Source organism: Schistocerca gregaria, chromosome 4, assembly GCF_023897955.1.
Source record: "Schistocerca gregaria isolate iqSchGreg1 chromosome 4, iqSchGreg1.2, whole genome shotgun sequence".
NCBI classification, from domain to species: Eukaryota; Metazoa; Arthropoda; class Insecta; order Orthoptera; family Acrididae; genus Schistocerca; species Schistocerca gregaria.
Window position 1 is genome coordinate 564,525,654 of NC_064923.1, and position 18,929 is coordinate 564,544,582.

Sequence of the window (18,929 nt, forward strand, 5' to 3'; positions counted from 1 at the left end):
GACGCACGCTCCGTCTCAACCGGACTCCAGCCGTGTAGCCCACTCTCCCTCACTTACCTGGAATACCCCCCGCCAGTCCAGTGTCTCACGCAAAATCGATTCACAGCAACACGCTGTGTCCCTATCGTGCCACGCCTCTCTAACCGTGCTCCAACTTCCTCACACCTTCACACACTCCGTATCGTTTCTCGCGGTGATTTCCCTTCCCAAGTTGTGTAATCTGTCCTGAGCTCTACCCCGTCTCTTCAGTCTTCCCAATTCTCAAGCCTTCCCAACCCACATTCTTTCTCATACCACTTCCTGTTCAGTTCCTTCTGCATCGTAATGCTTTACCTAGGAAATGTTACAGAGACCTCCCCAACACAATCTTCCTCGAAGTTCAAAAATGGCTCTGAGCACTATGAGACTTAACTTCTAAGGTCATCAGTCCCCTAGAACTTAGAACTACTTAAACCTAACTAACCTAAGGACATCACAGACATCCACGCCCGTGGCAGGACAGAAGCACCTAGAACCGCTAGGTCACTCCGGCCAGCCCTCGCAGTTCCCAAGGCCAGACAATCACTATCTAATGTCAACACCTTTGCCTTGATGAGTACATCAGTTCCCGACAGATCACTGAAGTTATGCAACATCAGGGGAGGCCAGTAGTCAGATGGGTAGCTTCCCAGGTACGCCACACGTGTTCGCTGCTTTCTAGAGTTGCACTCTACCAAAACTATGGTTCAGCCGTTTCTGTGTACTGCATAAAAGATGCAGTAAACAGTATTTACCTATAATACCTGCACCATTGGTAGGGAAAGAGACATAAATGAAAGAGTAAGAGAAAAACCTGGAATCAACGACTTCTACTTTGTTTTTGTTTTTTTATTGTTTGCTGTGCATATGATTAGAAACACACATTATTCATTGTTAGTCCATTGTGCATTTTATACCACTGCAAAATATAAATTGCATTTTATAAGTAATAAAAATTAGTTGATCACATAACTCCTACATTTTTATGCAACCAAAGAAATTACTTTTGATGCAAGTAAAGTTTACAAACACAAGCATTATACTCAACAAATCGTTCATCATCTTCAACAAAGGAAATTGTATCTCGTGGTTACTGAAAAATGCAAAAGTTGTTTATGAACAACAGAAGCATTTTTATATAAGTTCAACAACCAATGAAGCGAAGTTTGATATATTTTTGCTATGCAGCTATCTTTTATTTTATCTTTGTTGTTGGGGAAATTGCGTTTTCTAGTGCTATATGGTAAATCTGTATTGTTTTCTTTATTTAGACTACAACATCCCTCGGTTTCATGTTACAAATCAAAAATTTTCGAACAAAACCTGAATTAAACATCGACAGTTTTAATTTTGCTACAAATACTGTTTACTTTTAAGTGACAGACAGGAGGATAAGGATGTAGAACATAAATATTCCATAGGTTACTTGGCCCTTTACATATCCTCACTCAGTTTCTAAGCGATTCACCACTTCCCGTTTTCACGGGAATCTAGTAAGACACTGATCGCGTATACAAAGAAAACAATTGTTATGTGGTAACGCCTCACAGGTATGCATCACACCTCAAATACAGGTAATATGGGTAGGACCTTAACTGACCAAAGCTACAAGGAAAGCTTCTGTAGCCTATGCTTACGTACATTAGCCTACGGTAGTTTTGGAACTCTGCTACATTCTCTTTGCCCTTCTGCCAAAGGGATGAGAGGTGGTAGCTAAAGTTTCTGGAACCAGACTTTGCACCATTGTCCTAGATTAAATTCCAAATTCTCTGCCATGTCGCATGGAGCGAGGGCTCGTGACCCTTTTCATAATGATCCATCTGTCGGACGTTAAGCTCAGGTATTCGAGAGAAGTAAGATATGTACTGGCACCAGCTTTCACCCTATCACTTCTCCCCTTCTCTCATTATCATATAATGCAAACATGATACCACGGAAAACACACACACATTCGCGAAGGAAACGTGTCGGTCTTCATGAAGGATATGAAAAATCTGCCCTTCTCGGTCTCCTCCACAACTATACTATATGCTTTTACTTTTTACCAACTCATCAAGCCTAAGATAATGGTTTTCATTGTTGTTAGTATATTTATATGTGCTTTTTAATTATTTTATTCAATGGCGGAAGAGTGGTATTTTGAGCCAAGGTCAGCTCGCTTCACTGATGAACGAATATAAATCACGGACAAGTGAAAGAAGAGTGCTACTTAAATCAGTCTTCACAATTCCTCCTAATGTAAAGGTGTTTCGAGCTCACTGCCTTCTCTTTCCGCCAAAAGTTGCTGATGTACACACATCAAAAAAAGTTTTGCATCACCTTGGTTCCCAGAGCTCCTGAAGATAGGTGCACATTGACTGTGGATATTGTATCACAGACACAGTCCCTTTGACTGTTCAGAGATGTCACTAAAACCGCCAAAAGATGTAAACAACCATGTATGAGCAGCGCCTATTAGACGGAGGGGGCCCGACAGCCAATCAGTTCCATTCGTTCCACCAGGAAGGAGGTACACGGCTCTTCTTGTCAGTAGCTCAACCATGTCCAAACAGTCAACACTGTGGTTCGACTGTGTCTGCATTGTTCCTTTGTGCCAGGCAGGGCTCTCAACAATGGAAGTAACCAGGCGTCTCGGAGTGAACCAAAGCGATGTTGTTCCGACATGGAGGGGATACAGAAAGACATTCCTCGCTCAGGCCGCCCAAGGGCTACTACTGCAGTGGATGACCGCTACCTACGGATTATGGCTCGGAGGAACCCTGACAGCAACACCACCATGCTGAATAATGCTTTTCGTGTAGTCATAAGTCGTCGTGTACGACTCAAACTGTGCGCAATAGGCTGCATGATGCGCAACTTCACTCCCGACGTCCATGGCGAGGTCCATCTTTGCAACCACGACACCATGCAGCGCGGTACAGTTGGGCCCAACAACATGCCGAATGGACCGCTCAGGATTGGCGTCACGTTCTCCTCACCGATGAGTGTCGCATATGCCTTCAACAAGACAATCGTCGGAGACGTGTTTGGAGGCAACGCGGTCAGGCTGTACGCCTTAGACACACTGTACAGCGAGTACAGCAAGTAGGAGGTTCCCTACTGTTTTGGGGTAGCATTATATGCGGCCGACGTGCGCTGCTGGTGGTCACGGAAGGCGCATAACGGCTGTAGGATGTGTGAAATCCATCCTCCGACCGATAGTGCAACCATATCGGCAGCATATTGGCGAGGCATTCGTCTTCATGGACGACAGTTCGCGCCCACATCGTGAACATATTGTGAATGACTTCCTTCACGATAACGACATCGCTCGACTAGAGTGGCCAGAAGTTTTCCGGACATGAACCCTATCTAACGTTCCTGAGTGAGATTGAAAAGGGCTGTTTATGGACGACGTGACCCACCAACCACTCTGAGGCATCTATGCCGAATCGCCATTGAGGAGAGGAACAATCTAGACCAACAGTGCTTTGATGAACTTGTGGATAGTACCCCACGAGGAATAGAGGCATGCAAGAATGCAAGAGGACGTGCTACTGAGTGTTAGAGGTGCCAGTGTGTACAGCAATCTGTACCACCACCTCTGAAGGTCTCGTTGTATGGTGATACAACATGCATTGTCTGGCTTTCATGAGCAATATAAAGGGTGGAAATTATGTTTATATCGATCTCTATTCCTGTTTTCCGGAACTCTCGGAACCGCGATGATGCAAACTTTTTTATGTGTGTATTCAAATACAAAAGGTTTCGTATTTTTTGTGGTTCAGCGGGCTTAAAATGCAGGAAAATACGTGCCTAAAGTATCCTGAACAGAGCGTACAAATGTATGATAGATAATTCTCTGTAAAATTCTCTTGTGTCAGGTAAGACATAAATCGATGTTCCTATGTAAAAAGAAGTAACTGCTACAAGGTACGATTAGGTCTATTGACTACCGTTGAATTTAAACTACCAGCACTATCGTTAGTTATTCCGCGGAGAGCAGGAAAAATACTCCTCTGAGAAGCGGCAGAGAGAATAAATTAAGAGCAACAAGAAGCATTTTTATGTCTGTAACAGGAAAAAACTTGTTGACTCTGGTAAAGTACGTTAAAAAAAGCTTTTCTGTCATTTGCACGCAGACGAAAACTAGTTTTATGTCCTCCGTATTTTTTGAAAAAACAATTTGATTTCAAAAAGTCCCTCACACTTGATACCAGTTTTGAAATAATCAAACGTACTTCATTCGCCAATGAAGAAATCAAGACAAATTCGTTGTTCTCCGACTCGCCTGCCACGTCAGTGCCGAAGCTAACGGGCCCCACGAAAAATACGTCCCCACCGCGTGCGCAACAAAATTGTGACGTCATACTAGTCGGCTTGTCCGCACACTACATGGAGGTTTTGCTCCATGCGGGGCCCAGGGGATATCAATAGACCTGCAGTATCACGTGTTGAGACGTACGCGCCACGGCTTGTCTTTCTCATTCTTCTCAGAGAAAACTACTCGCAAACTCCGCCTTGCTCACCGTTTAAAAGGATCCGTTCAACAGCTCTCCTGCGAGACAACCTTCTCGAATGAAGCCACTGAGCAGTGGTCACCAGACCCCTCTAGTGAAACCTGGTATTCGGTGACTTGCATTGGTAATGGTTGAACGCCTTAAGTAGTACCTTACCTCAGGCAATCGACGGTGAGGGGTAGGGATGACGGAAGCAAAGATGGTTCTCCGCTTCCCCCTCCTCCCTCCTCTGCTCGCCCCACTTCATCTGTCATTCACCCGATACCTCTAGATTCTCGAGTAACTTTGCTTTTCACAATGAAATTTTACGAAAATGTCTGCAAGGTGAACATGAATCCCACGGATAAAATATGAGATAGTGCGGGAATATTTTCTGAGTGTTTTTAATAAGAGATCCGTAATCTACAGTGGATCGTTACATATTGATTGCATATTGTTAGATTTCTTATCTTCGTTTGTCTTTGTATCTATATTGCACTGAAAATTTCTGGTAAAGTAGTTCAAATGTTGACGGTAGGCGCTGCGTGTCTTGTTTCATTCACGCATGGCGCCTGCTGTTGACATCAGTAATTCCCAGCTTACTCTTCGCCTTTAAGTTTGCATTCAGGTTTCTTTTTCCGCTAATGTTAGTTCTACGTTGACAGTGACACATAGCAGTATAGATAAGTTTACTGAAGTAGAGTTGGTCAATGTGCACCTCGCATATGAGTTCACTGAATCCTACGGAAGAGCGCCACAACAAAGGTGTGCTGATTTTTCTCGCTGGGAACTGCATCAGTACAAAGGCGCTTGCGAGAAATTGGATCTCGTTGCGGGAGTCTTTTCACAGAAACAAACGTAACTGGCGTGACAGACAGAAGAAATTGTAGTTATATTATTACCCCGCAATGAGCCACCAGAGATGAAGGGTCCCTTTTACCAATATACTCACAAAATAATCCTGACCAACACCAGATATAGTGCCTGCGTACTAGGTGTACTTGACAAACCATTCTTGTCCCATTCAAAGACGACGCGCCAGAATATCGAAACTGCTATCTGCACATCTCCGAAAAAAGTAAAATGCCTCCAGTCCGAAGGTTGGTTTGATCAGCACATGCTTAAGTGCGAATGGACCTATAGGGAGTGGTATGTTCTTGTCTGCCTCCCACCTTTTGAATTGTCTAAACTAGCCAGTTACATAGAGACTCGGAACCATGGTGTAGCTTGGTATTTTTCACATGTTCATACAAACTATTGCCAGAAATGAAAGAAGCGATAAGCGAGAGACAAAATTCGGGTGTATACTCTTGGAATTGAGAGAGTTAGCCATGGCGTGACACTCAACGTCCTTTCTCTAACGTCTTTAACTGGAGCTGCCAAGAACTTTTCTCACACTTTAGTGGTGACTTAATATACACGTGACGAAGCTCGCATCTCTTTCCTGGTTTCTCCGATACGATGTGTTACGACTGAGCGAATGAAAACCTTATAACAGAATCTCCGAGGACCCAGACTGCAGATACGTACTTGAGGACACAAACACAAATGTTCCATATGTCCATTGTTCATGTGAAAGCAGGCGTCATCACGTCTCCTCATACACATTCAAAAATCCCATGCGTCTTCCGAATGCACTGACAACCACTCATAATGTGATATTGTGCTCTCGGAGTTCACCGACATTACAGCTGCAGTCGTTATTCAAGGTGTCATGAAGTTATTTGTAACGGTCCTAACACTTTCCCGAGGCACGTCCGAGACTAGTTTCGGTATGTCTTACTGTATGGTGACGCTTTCCTGGAACGACCTGCATAGTGAACAATGTATCTGAGAGTAAGTCACATTCTGCTCTTCTTAAATTTTATTTATTTTCGCAACATAATCCACGTAATTGTCTGAATCATCAGTTCTACTCAATAAGAAACATTTTTTAGAAATTTTTTACTGAGGTATTTGTACTTCATGTGGTCTCCTAACCGAAAGCTCATAGTAACCCATAACTGAGGAGAATATACGAATAACGATATTGGCAATATGTCAAGAGACATACACAGATGGAATTTCATAAGAAGAACTCAGCAGAAAAAAAGAAAATTAACCGATTTCCGAAAACCTTGTCAAGGAATGTAATCGGTTGGAACGAAACCTAATTCATAAAAAATACGATGTAAAAATGGATTATAAATGTGATAATTCATAAAATTTCAGTTAACTTTCTTAAGAGATATTACTCAAATTAATTATGATATTACACTGATGAGCCAAAACAATATGAATACTGTCCACGGCGACGTTGGGAGTCGCCTGGTGGCGTTGAGAGCGCGTGACGGGGTACCAAAGTATGTAAACGCTACTGTCGTGAGCGTCTACGGAAAGAGGTAGAAGGACAGTGAAACTACCACTAGACGCTAAATGTTTGGACGTCCACGACTCTTCACAGAACGTGGGGTTCGGAGGCTTGTCTGCTCCGTAATGTAGGATGGATGGTGATCTGTGGCATCTCTGCGGAAAGAGCACAATGTTCGTGCACGCACAAGTGTTTAGGAGCATACGGTTCACCGTACATAGTTCAAGATAGAGCTCCGCAGCAGACCGCCCCTACGTGTTTACATGCTGACACAACAAAATCGACAATTACGATTGCAGTGGTCACGGGACCATCGGGTCGATCAATGTAAACGTGTCGGCTCTTCGGATGAATCAAATTTTTGCTTCACTACGTGATGGTCGTCTCCAAAAATGTCGTCATCGAGGTGAACGGCTGCTCAAAACATGCAGCGGGCCACGGATGCAGGCTGGTGGGAGCAGTATTATGCTATGACAGACATTCTCCTACGCTTGCATGGGACCTGACGTAGTAATCGAAGACATGCTTGATGTCTTCCCCGATGGCGATGTCATTTTTCTCCGTGTCTCGGAGCCCGAACCGTGCTGCAGTGATTCGAGGAGCATTACAATGAGCTCACTTTGATGTCTCGACAACAGAGTCGCCTGATGTAAATCCTCTGGAACACATCTGGGCCGCTATCGGGCACCACCACCGCCCATGCAAATAAGTGGTTCGTTATTAACTCGAATTACATGACCTGTGCGTGTACATCTAATGCCACATACCTCCACAACTAACAAACTGTCGGATTCCTGATACACAGAGTCGGTGATGTATTTCGTTCCAAAGACGGACAAACAAGCTATTAAGCAGGTGGTCATAATACTTCGGCTCATCAGTGTACTCTTGTGTATCTGATAACGCAAACGGTAAAGAATCTTACGTTCGATATTCAACACATAACGTTAGTTGATTTTGTGGGGGACGCATTCTGTCGCTAGTGGGCATCAAATGCTTCACTCGTTTACACAAAAAATTTCTGGAGACTTAATGTTTTGTTAAAAGAAAACTAAATTAGTGCTCTACTTGGGTTATCTCTCGTGTTTTATTGCATTTTAGTCGTTCTTTTATGAAAACAGGGTTTAAGTTAGGACCTGATATGTGCACTCGAAAGCACAATTTCAATCTACAATAGATCTGAAGCTAAAATCTTAACATTGTCTTTAGTACTACCGCAGTCGCTTTTGCAGCTGATGTGAGCACTGCCTGCACGAATATACTTTCCGAAACGACAAATATATTTGTCATTGTCACCTTGAATTGTGATTTGCCTATTACTACTACGGCCTAACGTGCTTACTGCAATTGAAAATGTTTGTCGACTTAGAATTATGAGCTATGTGACCCTACTGATTCACACTGACCTCTGCCCATCGTTCAAGCAGGGACAAACATTCCAAATGCAAAACACAGTTTTGGACACTCGGAAATGTATGTACAAGGATGTATCATAAATTCTTGATTATTATTTCACGTCCTTCGGTTCATTTTTGACGATGTTTTCTCTTCATTCCCACAAATATCCTTATCCCAATGTTATTTAAATTACAAAACTGCGGAAGTTTTGCACGTGTCCCCTGTTTTTTTGTATTAGGCGATGCCACGAACTGTATCTAAGGCTTCATGGAAGTCAAAAAATACAGGTTCGACATGAGTTACGTAATCTAATGCCTTCTGGAACTCATGAATGACGGAAGTAAGTTGGCTTTGCGGAATCTGTGTTGATTCTAGTATATGAGTAGTCATTATCTGACAGCACTCGGAAATGAAACTGCAGAATTGGGTGCCAAACGTTTGAACAGTTGGTTGTGCACACCAGCAGCAGGGCAGTACTAGGAGCAGCAGCAACTCTACGAGCTCACGCCTACCTTACTTAACCCGAGAAGCCTGCCCCTCGGCGCGAGCAGTTTTAGGGAAGAGCAAGAATAGAATACCGCGAGAACAGCGCTCACGAGAGCTGAGCGCGGGCTATGCTAGGAGAGTGTGGTTGCCTGCCAGCTGTTGCGTCAGCAATCGGTCTGGCTACTGGCTACACGTGTCGCTGTTCCCAGTGCCCCATGCGGCAACTTATAGCGTCAGCAGGTGTCCAATGGCGCTTCTGGACTGCTTTCTGAGCATCAGTACAAAAGGCTAAAAAACAACACTATTTCCATTAACATAAAAATTGCTACACACAATTCTTTCCAAATCATTTTGTTATTGACAATATCTCCTTTTATTAAATTTGACGGCCATAACAAAAAAAAGAAAGATAGGCTCCCTGCTTCCATCCTGTTTTCACACAAATGTTGAAAATTTAATTCACGAAGGAAAAGAAATAAATACTTTTATTTCTTTATCCTCCCATCTGTATTTGTTGTCTTCCACTTTAAATTATATCGAATTCAAAGCCACGAGGCTCCATGTGGAAGTAAAAGGCTGCGGGAACCATTGTACATCTGCGACATACAAGGTGGTCAGAAACAATCTGGAAAACTTGTAGGAGTGTTCGAATGGAATTTTTCTGAGAAATAACTGCTAAGAAAAAAACTCGATGCGTTGTGCCGTTTCACAGTTAATTATCATTAAAGTTAGCCAATCAGCCCTTTGCCTAATTCAAGAGGCCCGCCGGAGACGGTGACACAAAACTAGTTCTTCGTTTGGTTTCCTAAAACCGATCAAGTGGGTGACGCAAAAGCTGTACATGGGACGCAAGTAACGATCGACCCCGAGCCAAAGGCTGAGCAGTCTCGTGTGCTGTCGTCTACGCTTTGAGAACAGCTGACCCTAGCTGTAGCTAGCGGGCCTCTTGACTTTGAGCGTGTAACGGCGTGATCGGCTAACTTCAACGCTAACTAACTCGGAAACGGCGCACGGTCTCGATTTTTTCATATCAACTATTTCTCGTCAGAACCTACCCTGCAACACCCTCACATGCTTTTCACAGAGTTTCTGACCTCCAAGTACGTCGTCTAATAGAGAGAATGACGAAACTATTCTCTTTTAGATGATATATCTTTCAGGCATGTATTGGTTGGTGCACCTTTGTGCCTAAAAATGGAATCTTAAGGGCGTCGACAGAATTTAAACTAGAGAATAGCAAATACAGCAGAGTTGATAAGACAAAAAAAGGTGAACTAAAAAGTATTCACTTTTATTCCTCTGCAAAGTTCTTAACATCTGCCGGCCGGAGTGGCCGTGCGGTTCTAGGAGCTACAGTCTGGAACCGCGAGACCGCAGGTTCGAATCCTGCCTCGGTCATGGATGTGTGTTTTGTCCTTAGGTTAGTTGAGACCCATAGTGCTCAGGGCCATTTGAACCATCTTAGAAGCTGACATGAAGGAAAACCATAGGAAATATGGGTTTCAACCTTGCCCAGAGAAAGTGTAACGCACAAGTGGAAGTTCCATACCCATAAAATGGAAATTGCTTCCTGGCATGTATAAATACGAACGAAAAAACGTTTACATACGTCGTAGAACTGCATACAAGTTCCCCAATGGTAAGTCATTTTACCCTGAAATTAAAATGATAAACGACACACATAAAGTTAAGTCTGTAGTGTTGTCTAAAAGTTTTCAGTAGATACTCTGTCTTAACCACAGAATCTAAAAGACCTTTTCCGTACGTTATTACATATGCAATAGTAATATTTTTAAAGATATTACAATAAAACAGCTTTATTGAAAAACACATGAAATATTTTCTTGAATCTTAAATTATAGTCACTAGTCATAACAATGGAAAATTTCATTGTAATACAACAAATTCCTTGTCTTTTCTAAACCACAAAAAAAACGTTCGAATCTTATTCCTTTCACCTCTTTTAAATATTTAGTAACAACGTGACAGAGGTACAGATTAATTTAAAGAAATTAAACACTCAGACAACTTTTATTCTTAAAATAAAGTGAAAGAAGACCAATCAGACAAGTAAAAACAGAAGGGCCGCAGTGAGTGAAAAAGTAATTTGAGCATAAAAAATCCAGAACAATAAATTTTAAGAAAGGAAAAAATCCAAAAAAGTAGTTGAGAATAAGGTTAAATTATCTAAAAAATTCATGTTGATGTAGGTGATTTTTTTGGCAATGTCTCAAGATACCTACGCAAATGAAAGTGGATAGAAATATAGTAAACAGAGAAAATAGATGTGAAAGAGAAGAAAAACAAAGCGTTCCTGTAAAACTATTTAAGGGAAGGGTTATTAGAATGGAAAAAACATGAAAATAATTTTTGAAATTAACGAGAGAAAAATATATCAGCTACACGAGAATTTGTAAAATTTTTGTAGCTTTCAAAAAAAGTATTGATCCAGTTTATGACAGTTTTATGTGTAACAGCTTATGTGAATGAGAAATTCACATCCAGTCCGGAACTTCCGGCGATTTTTTCTCAGCCACAATCTGCCACTCTTGATTTTAATACTGTCATTCGCATACAGGAAATTTTTCTTAAGCTCAGTCTTTTTACTGTAATATTGAAAGCTCTTGTGCGTGGAAACTAGTATACTCTTAAAACTTTTATTCATTACGAAGCACGTGGAAGTTGTTACCTGTGCCTAAATTTGTAAAATTCTGTTAAATTAACGTCACTGGAAAATATACGTCATGTTTTCCAAAACAATGTGTGCATCAAGAACAAACCAACACATACTAATAACTCAGCAAGTCCCCCAGTATGTATCATCTGATAACCAAACGTTAGGCGATTCGAAACCGGTAATCGAAAATTAAAATTGAAGAACAAAACAAAAAGCGATTGGTTGCAGTAATTTCTTGAAAGATTTGGTGTACTTTTAGCGTACTAGAAGGAATTTTCGTTTCTTATATTCTTAGCAATTCCATATTGTGTTGTCCTCTCTGGCAAACGATATACGTGGCTTGTAAGAGTATAATAAAATTTAATCAAGTACTCAACACTTCGTATTGTTACAGCCAGCTTAACAGCACTGGACAATTAATAACAATAAAGAACAAAAAATTCCCAGAGTTCTCACGGAAGAAGAGCAGCTTCTCCAGAAGCTAAAATCCATATTCGGATTACGGTCCTAAAACTCTGGTTTAAACTGTCGAGAATAAGTCGTCACCGAGCGAGGTGGTGCAGTGGTTAGCACACTGGCCTCGCATTCGGGAGGACGACGGTTCAATCCCGCGTCCGGCCATCCTGATTTAAGTTTTCCCTGATTTCCCTAAATCGCTCCAGGCAAATGCCGGGATGGTTCCTTTGAAAGGGCACGGCCGACTTCCTTCCCTATTCTGATGAGACCGATGACCTCGCTGTCTGGTCTTCCTCAAACAAAGCAACCCCAACTCAATAAGCCATCCAGCCAGTAGAACATTTAGCATTAATTTGACTGTTCCGATTTACAAACAGTTGGAAGTGTAAGGGAAGATAATGGGAATCGGTTGGAATTGCTGTTCACTACTCTACCTCTAGGTGGATGCCCTTATGTCGTTGGACTGTTTGTTGAAGCACCGCCGTGCTGTCTGGAAGCAATGGAATGGTGCATCATCTTGTTTAATCTGTAAGTCCCATTGAGGGTTGTGTAAACACGCGAACTCGTGAACATCATCAGCATAACCTTTAGTGCTCGATTGCGATGAACGATTATGCAAGAGCGAGTCGTCACATTTAATCCCACGTAAACATTCCGCAAACGCGTCTGAAACGTACCCTGCCAACAAGAAGGATGTAGCGTCACGTGTGATTCTTGTACGAACATGGACTGCGGCGACCACCTACATTGTCTGGGTATTCTAGTGCTGCCTACAGAAGAGCCCTTGTGGGATGGTGGTTTCTGCCTCACCTTAGCGACGAGCTAGTTCTAGATGACTACCTGCTCATCATATCAATCAAGCGGGCCACAAGCGACCCCTGTCCTGCAAACGTTGTTTATCACGGCAGCTGGCTTTGGCCGCGGTGTTGCTGCAACGGGGTTTCGGCTGCAGAGCCGTAGCACTCTCTGTGGCGTCATGCTCTTGCTCAACTTCAGACGTGGAGTCTCTCTGGCTTGATCCTCCGTCCAGGATCAAATGGATATAGGTCTCGTGGTTTCCGAAATTACAAGCACAACAATCCTCGGCTAACAGGCGGTCTAATGAAGCGACAATGACGTAGCAGGTTGAATTGTTCCACTCACTGAGGCAAGGAAGATGCTACCTCTTTAACGTTAAAGATATGTATTAAATATTTCGAAGCTATGACACAAATTCTGCTTTCTTAAAAACAGTAAAAATAAAGGTTGGTTGGGGCAGTGCAGAGCTTCAAGGCTGATTACTACTTTCTTCTTGTTATGTAAAGGGAAACATGCATTTGAAAGAAAGAAACAGTGTCGCTTAAGGATTTTTCAGTTTACGTGTCAGTTGTTCCTATTTTTTGTGTGTGGCACAAGATTTAAATTCCCTTAGACTTACAATTCTCTTTAAAGTAATTCATTTTTGTCTGTGGCTATCTTACGATAGCTAAGTAGGTAAATGTCAAACTATAAATCCAAAAACCTGCTGCTCAATCGTTGGCTGACCATTTTCGCGTTTTTCATCTCTGACAATCATTTATTAATGTGAAAATGACCAAATTAAACCTTTTTTGGGGTCCACATTAAACTGTAGGTTCCCCTATAACCGCATAGGGTAAGTCTTTTTTTTTGTGTGTAAAGATCATACTAACCTAAAAGATTGATTCTTATATGGACATGGTGTCTGTTTTTTCGGACATGTCCGTAATAACAGACACCATTGATGACCTGCAGCCGTCTAAAACGAAATTAGAATTAATTTAATACCTTCAGCTGCTGACGGGCGTTGATATATATCAGCGGGGACAGGTGAAAATGTGTGCCCCGACCGGGACTCGAACCCAGGAACTCCTGTGTTAGGATGGGACACTACGAATGTAGTGTATGGACATACAAGGTGAGAATGTGGATCTCGCGGGAGGCGTGCGTGAGATATTCTCTGCAGTCGCACTATCCTCTGTGCCCTCGGTGGCTAAGATGGATAGAGCGTCTGCCACGTAAACAGGAGATCCAGGGTTCGAGTCCCGGTCGGGGCACACATTTTCACCTGTCCCCGCATATATATATCAACGCTCGTCAGCAGCTGAAGGTACTAAATTGATTCTCATTTCGTAAAAGATTGAGGGCAATTTTGCTTCAATCTTTACTCTTTAATAAAAGTGCTGTTTTCTCCATCTCATTGGCTATCCACTTCAGTTATAAGAAGAGTTAGCACTTATGGAAATTCTCAAAATTCTGAAGAAGCCTATTAAACGTGATTACCATCGATTTCAGTTTTTCGACAGTTGTCATCTGAAACTCCGAGTCAGACATTGCTAGTTCCTTATGTATTACAATATTTCTGCATTCCCATTATCAGAAACTAATTTGTAAGATGGTCGTAAGTTGCAAAATTTTAAAACTTTTGATCGTTCTGTGTATGAAGTTTACGTTTTACACCGAGGTGACAAAAGTCATGGTACACCTCCTAATATCGTGTCAGACCTTTTGCCCGGTGCAGGGCATCAACTCGACATGGGATGGCTTCAACAAGTCGTTGGAAGCACACTGCAAAAATATTGAGCTATGCTGCCTCTACTGAGGTCCATAACTGCGAAAGTGTTGCCGGTGCAGAATTTTGTGCACAAATTGACCTCTAGAGTACGTCCCATAAATGTTCGAGGGGATCCATGGCGGGCGATCTGGGTGGCCAAACCATACGCTCGAATTGTCCAGAATGTTCTTCAAACCAATCATGAGCAATTGTGACCCGGTGACATGGCGCAAAGTCATCCATAAAAATTCCATCACTTTTCTAGTAACATGACGTCCATGAATGACTGAAAGTGGTCTCCACGTAGCCGAACATCCAGAGGACCCAGTCCATTCCACGTAAGCAAAGTCCATATCATTATGGAGCCACCGCCACCTTGCACAGTGCCTTGGTGGCAACTTTGATCCATGGCTTCGTGGGGTCTGCGCCACACTCTTCGAACCCTACATCAGCTACCATCAGCTCGTACCAACTGAAATCTGGATCCCTCTAATCAGGCCACGGTTTTCCAGTCGTCCAAGATCCAACCGACGCAGTCACGGGCACAGGAGAGTTGCTGCTGGCGGGGTTGTGCTGTTAGCAAAGACATTCGCATCGGTCGTCTGCTGCCACAGCCCACTGTCCCCAAGTTTCGCCGAACTATTCTAACGGATACGTTCGTCCTGCATCCCACATTGAATTCTCTGGTTATTTAACGCAGTGTTGCTAGTATGTTAGCAATGAAAAATGTTCGCAAACGCCGCTGTTCTCTGTCGTTAAGTGAAGGACGTCGGCCACTGCGTTGTCTATGGTGAGAGAAAATGCCTGAAATTTGATATTTTCGGCACCCTTCCGACACTGTGGATCTCGAAATATTCAATTCGCTAACGATTTCCGAAATGTAATGTCCCATGTCCTACTTCCATTGCCGCGCGGGGTTAGCCGAGCGGTCTAGGCGCTGCAGTCATGGACTGTGCAGCTGGTCCCGGCGGAGGTTCGAGTCCTCCCTCCGGCCTGGGTGTGTGTGTTTGTCCTTAGAATAACTTAGGTTAAGTAGTGTGTAAGCTTAGGGATTGATGAGCTTAGCAGTTAAGTCCCATAAGATTTCACACACATTTGAACATTTTTGAACAACTTGCATTACGCGTTCAGACTCTGTGGCCATAATCACGTCGGAAACGCTTTCACACGAATTGTCTTAGTACAAATAGCAGCTCCGTCAATGCACTGCCCTTTTATATCTTGTGTGCGTGATACTACCGTCATCTTTGTATACGCACATCTTCATCCCTTGACTTTTGTCTCCTGAGCGTACGTAGCCTGGCATGAAGAAGAAAGCACAATCTGAAGACGTATTAGCCTTCAGACTATGGTAAACGAACGTACTCCATCACTTTATTAACCACAAACAACTCAGTCACCCGATCTCCAACTTAGAGTAAAGCAGCTTTTTCTGTTTACTTCACTTGGTCTTTGCTTCCCAGTTAAACAGCCGGACGCTGTGGCCGAGCGATTCTAGGCGCTTCAGTCCGGAACCGCGCTGCTGCTAAGGTCGCAGGTTCGAATCCTGCCTCGGGTATGGATGTGTGTGATGTTATTAGGTTAGTTAGGTTTAAGTAGTTCTAACTCTAGGGGACTGATGACCTCACATGTTAAGTCCCATAGTGCTTAGAGCAATTTTTACCATTTGAACAGTTGTTGTTGTTGTTGCTGTTGTTGTTGTTGTGGTCTTCAGTCCTGAGCCTGGGTTGATGCAGCTCTCCATCCTACTCTATCCTGTGCAAGCTTCTTCATCTCACAGTACCTACTGCAGCCTACATCCTTCTGAATCTGCTTAATGTATTCATCTCTTGGTCTCCCTCTACGATTTTTACCCTCCACGCTGCCCTCCAGTACTAAATTGGACATCCCTTTATGCCTCAGAACATGTCTTACCAATCGATCCCTTCTTCTAGTCAAGTTGTGCCACAAACTCCTCTTCTGCCCAATTCTGTTCAATACCTCCTCATTAGTTACGTGATCTACCCATCAAATCTTCAGCATTCTTCTGTAGCACCACATTTCGAAAGCTTCTATTCTCTTCTTGTCTAAGCTATTTATCGTCCATGTTTCACTTCCATTCATGGCTACACTCCATACAAATACTTTCTGTCTCATTTCCTAATCTAATTCCCTCAGCATCACCCGACTTAATTCGAATACATTCCATTATCCTCGTTTTGCTTTTGTCGATGTTCATCTTATACCCTCCTTTCAAGACAGTGTAAAAGTGAGAGGCTAATGAGCAGAGATGTCCTCTGTGTTGCAGGGCTGAGAAGGAGAAGGCCAAGTTCCAGCAGGAGGTGTACGAGCTGCTGGCCCAAATCGAACAGGCCAACAAGGAGAAGGTGAGCGAACACCTGTTGTGTGTATGTAGCCTGCCAGACCCTCGTACGGCTCCAACTGCTCCTCTAATACCGTTTCCACTTTGCAGCTGATGAGCGTCAAGCATGTTGAGAGGCTTGAGGTCACCATCTCAGAACTGAGCATCAAGATCGAGGAGCTGAACCGCACCATCGTTGACATCACATCCCACAAGACGCGCTTGTCACAGGTAAGATTCTATTGCCTTCTCTTCGATCTCTCAGACTGTATATCCCGAATATATTCTGCACTCAGCACTCTGTTTATACCTCCGCTTGTGGAATCTAAACTCTCCAACTTCAGCGACTGCACGCATAAAGCTTCTGTAACCTCACTTTTAAACATTGTTGTGAACAAGCCTGTGATTGTACGATAATACGGTTATTTCTCATAAAGGAATTACTTTCGGCTACCAGTCATTTTATGAATGTTGTTTTATTTTGACAAGCATTTCCAAGAACTGCTGAAAGAAGAGGCACTTAAACTGAGAACAAATTCTGAAAGAGTGACGCGTTTATCAAAATAAATCAACTTTCATAATATAGCTGGTAGTAGAAATTCATTTATTTACAAAAAAACGAAAAACTGTAGCAATGTTATCTCATTCCTCGGACTCCGTCCCCCCCCCCTCCTCACCTCCTCCCCCCCCCCCCCCCCCCTCTCCGCCATCAAACTCACCCGTTTCTTCTTGTGTAACCCTTACTTGTAAGTTGCCAAATGAATTAAACCTAACAAGTGTAATCTCAGGTGTAGCTCTATTCCGTTATGATAACATTGCACTATCCCATTATTCACCTACTGCGTATCTGTTCGGTTAAACAGAAAGAAAAAAACTGTACGTAACCTGTATAGTTACAGACTGCTGCACGATTGTGATAAGTGTCAAACTATTAATAAAGCAAGGCTAGACACACCTATCTGAATTAGTTGTCCCCTAAATTTCTTGATTTCTCTTTTAAACGGTTCGCAAAATGTGTGTTATACTATATTAGCCCATGATGAAATTCTTTTCTTGAGGGCCCAACGGTATCATTGTTCTCCTTGCGTCTTTGATGCAGATTAAACGCGGCACAGTCACATCCCGTATCCTCAAGGAGTCATTTACAGCTGTTGTCGCCAGTGCAATAATATTGTCATAAACAGTATTTCTTGCGTTTTCTATTTTTGCCGCCTGTTAAGTTGCTTAAAATTCGTGTTGGTCGCTTTTGTATGCGGACGTTTGTGCGATATGCTCTAAATATGCAAAGTTGCACATGGTCCTTAGGCAGATAGTACTGTCTGCTGCAGTACCTTCTATCCGCTTCTACTTCATTTCCTATTCTTTTCCTCGTTTTCTGCTTTCTTTCTGGCGAAGGAGTTCCTACTTCTGTAAGAAACATTTGCGCGAGTCCATTACCATCCACTCACTTGTAACTTTTTTCCGAACCTCCGTGTTCTGCTTTCGCTACAGAGCAGCTAAGGGCTACATTTAACCCATCAATACCTTATCACAATTTCCTTTCCTCTCTTTCTGCTGTTTATATTCCTCCCTGCCTACTACTGTTTTGTCTCGGAAACCTTCTATCTTCTTAAATATGTTTCCGTATTTTGTTCCGTCTTCATTTATCCTTTACCTATGCCGACTTCTTCCACATCTTCATCTACTGTCGTAAGCTCTTTTACTTGTCAGTCTTCTTGAACTTAAAACAGTGACTGCCATGTGATAACTGGTGGCCACAGCAGAACCGCACCCTCGCAGCTTGTGGCCGCCAGAACCTCAGGCCTAATGCCGCGCGCCTGGCGTGGACTGGCGGCGAAACATACGTCACTAAGTTCACGGCAGTCAATGTGTTAGTCTTTGTCTGTCTGTATAGAACATTAGTCTTCTCTGCCTAATTCCATCGGTAATTTTTTGTAATTGTTTCTACATTTCCGTGCTCTTTTTCAGCTGAAATTTTTGTTTTGTTGTTTTATTTCCTAGCATTTCCTTCACATTCCTTTTTTACTTTTCCCGATTCCTTTGTTTTCTTTTCTTCTTTTTAACTGTAGCTTTGGCTGAGAGATTATACGCGTTCTCTACATTCCTCCGCCAATCATCTCTGTTCCTCCCTTTCGAGGTCCATTCTCCTTTCCTCAGTCCCATCGCTTCCGTAT

General features: G+C 42.8%; 1 protein-coding gene across 4 annotated transcripts in view; it reads left to right on the forward strand.

The window, feature by feature from the left end:
* LOC126267991 (paramyosin, long form) overlaps positions 1–18,929 on the forward strand; it is a 179,824-nt gene that overhangs the window by 108,164 nt on the left and 52,731 nt on the right. For all 4 annotated transcript variants that reach the window (XM_049973353.1, XM_049973352.1, XM_049973354.1 and 1 more), the window contains exons 6-7: positions 16,702–16,780; positions 16,867–16,986. In XM_049973353.1, the coding sequence (XP_049829310.1) occupies positions 16,702–16,780; positions 16,867–16,986 (199 nt within the window). The remainder of the gene's footprint in view (positions 1–16,701; positions 16,781–16,866; positions 16,987–18,929) is intronic.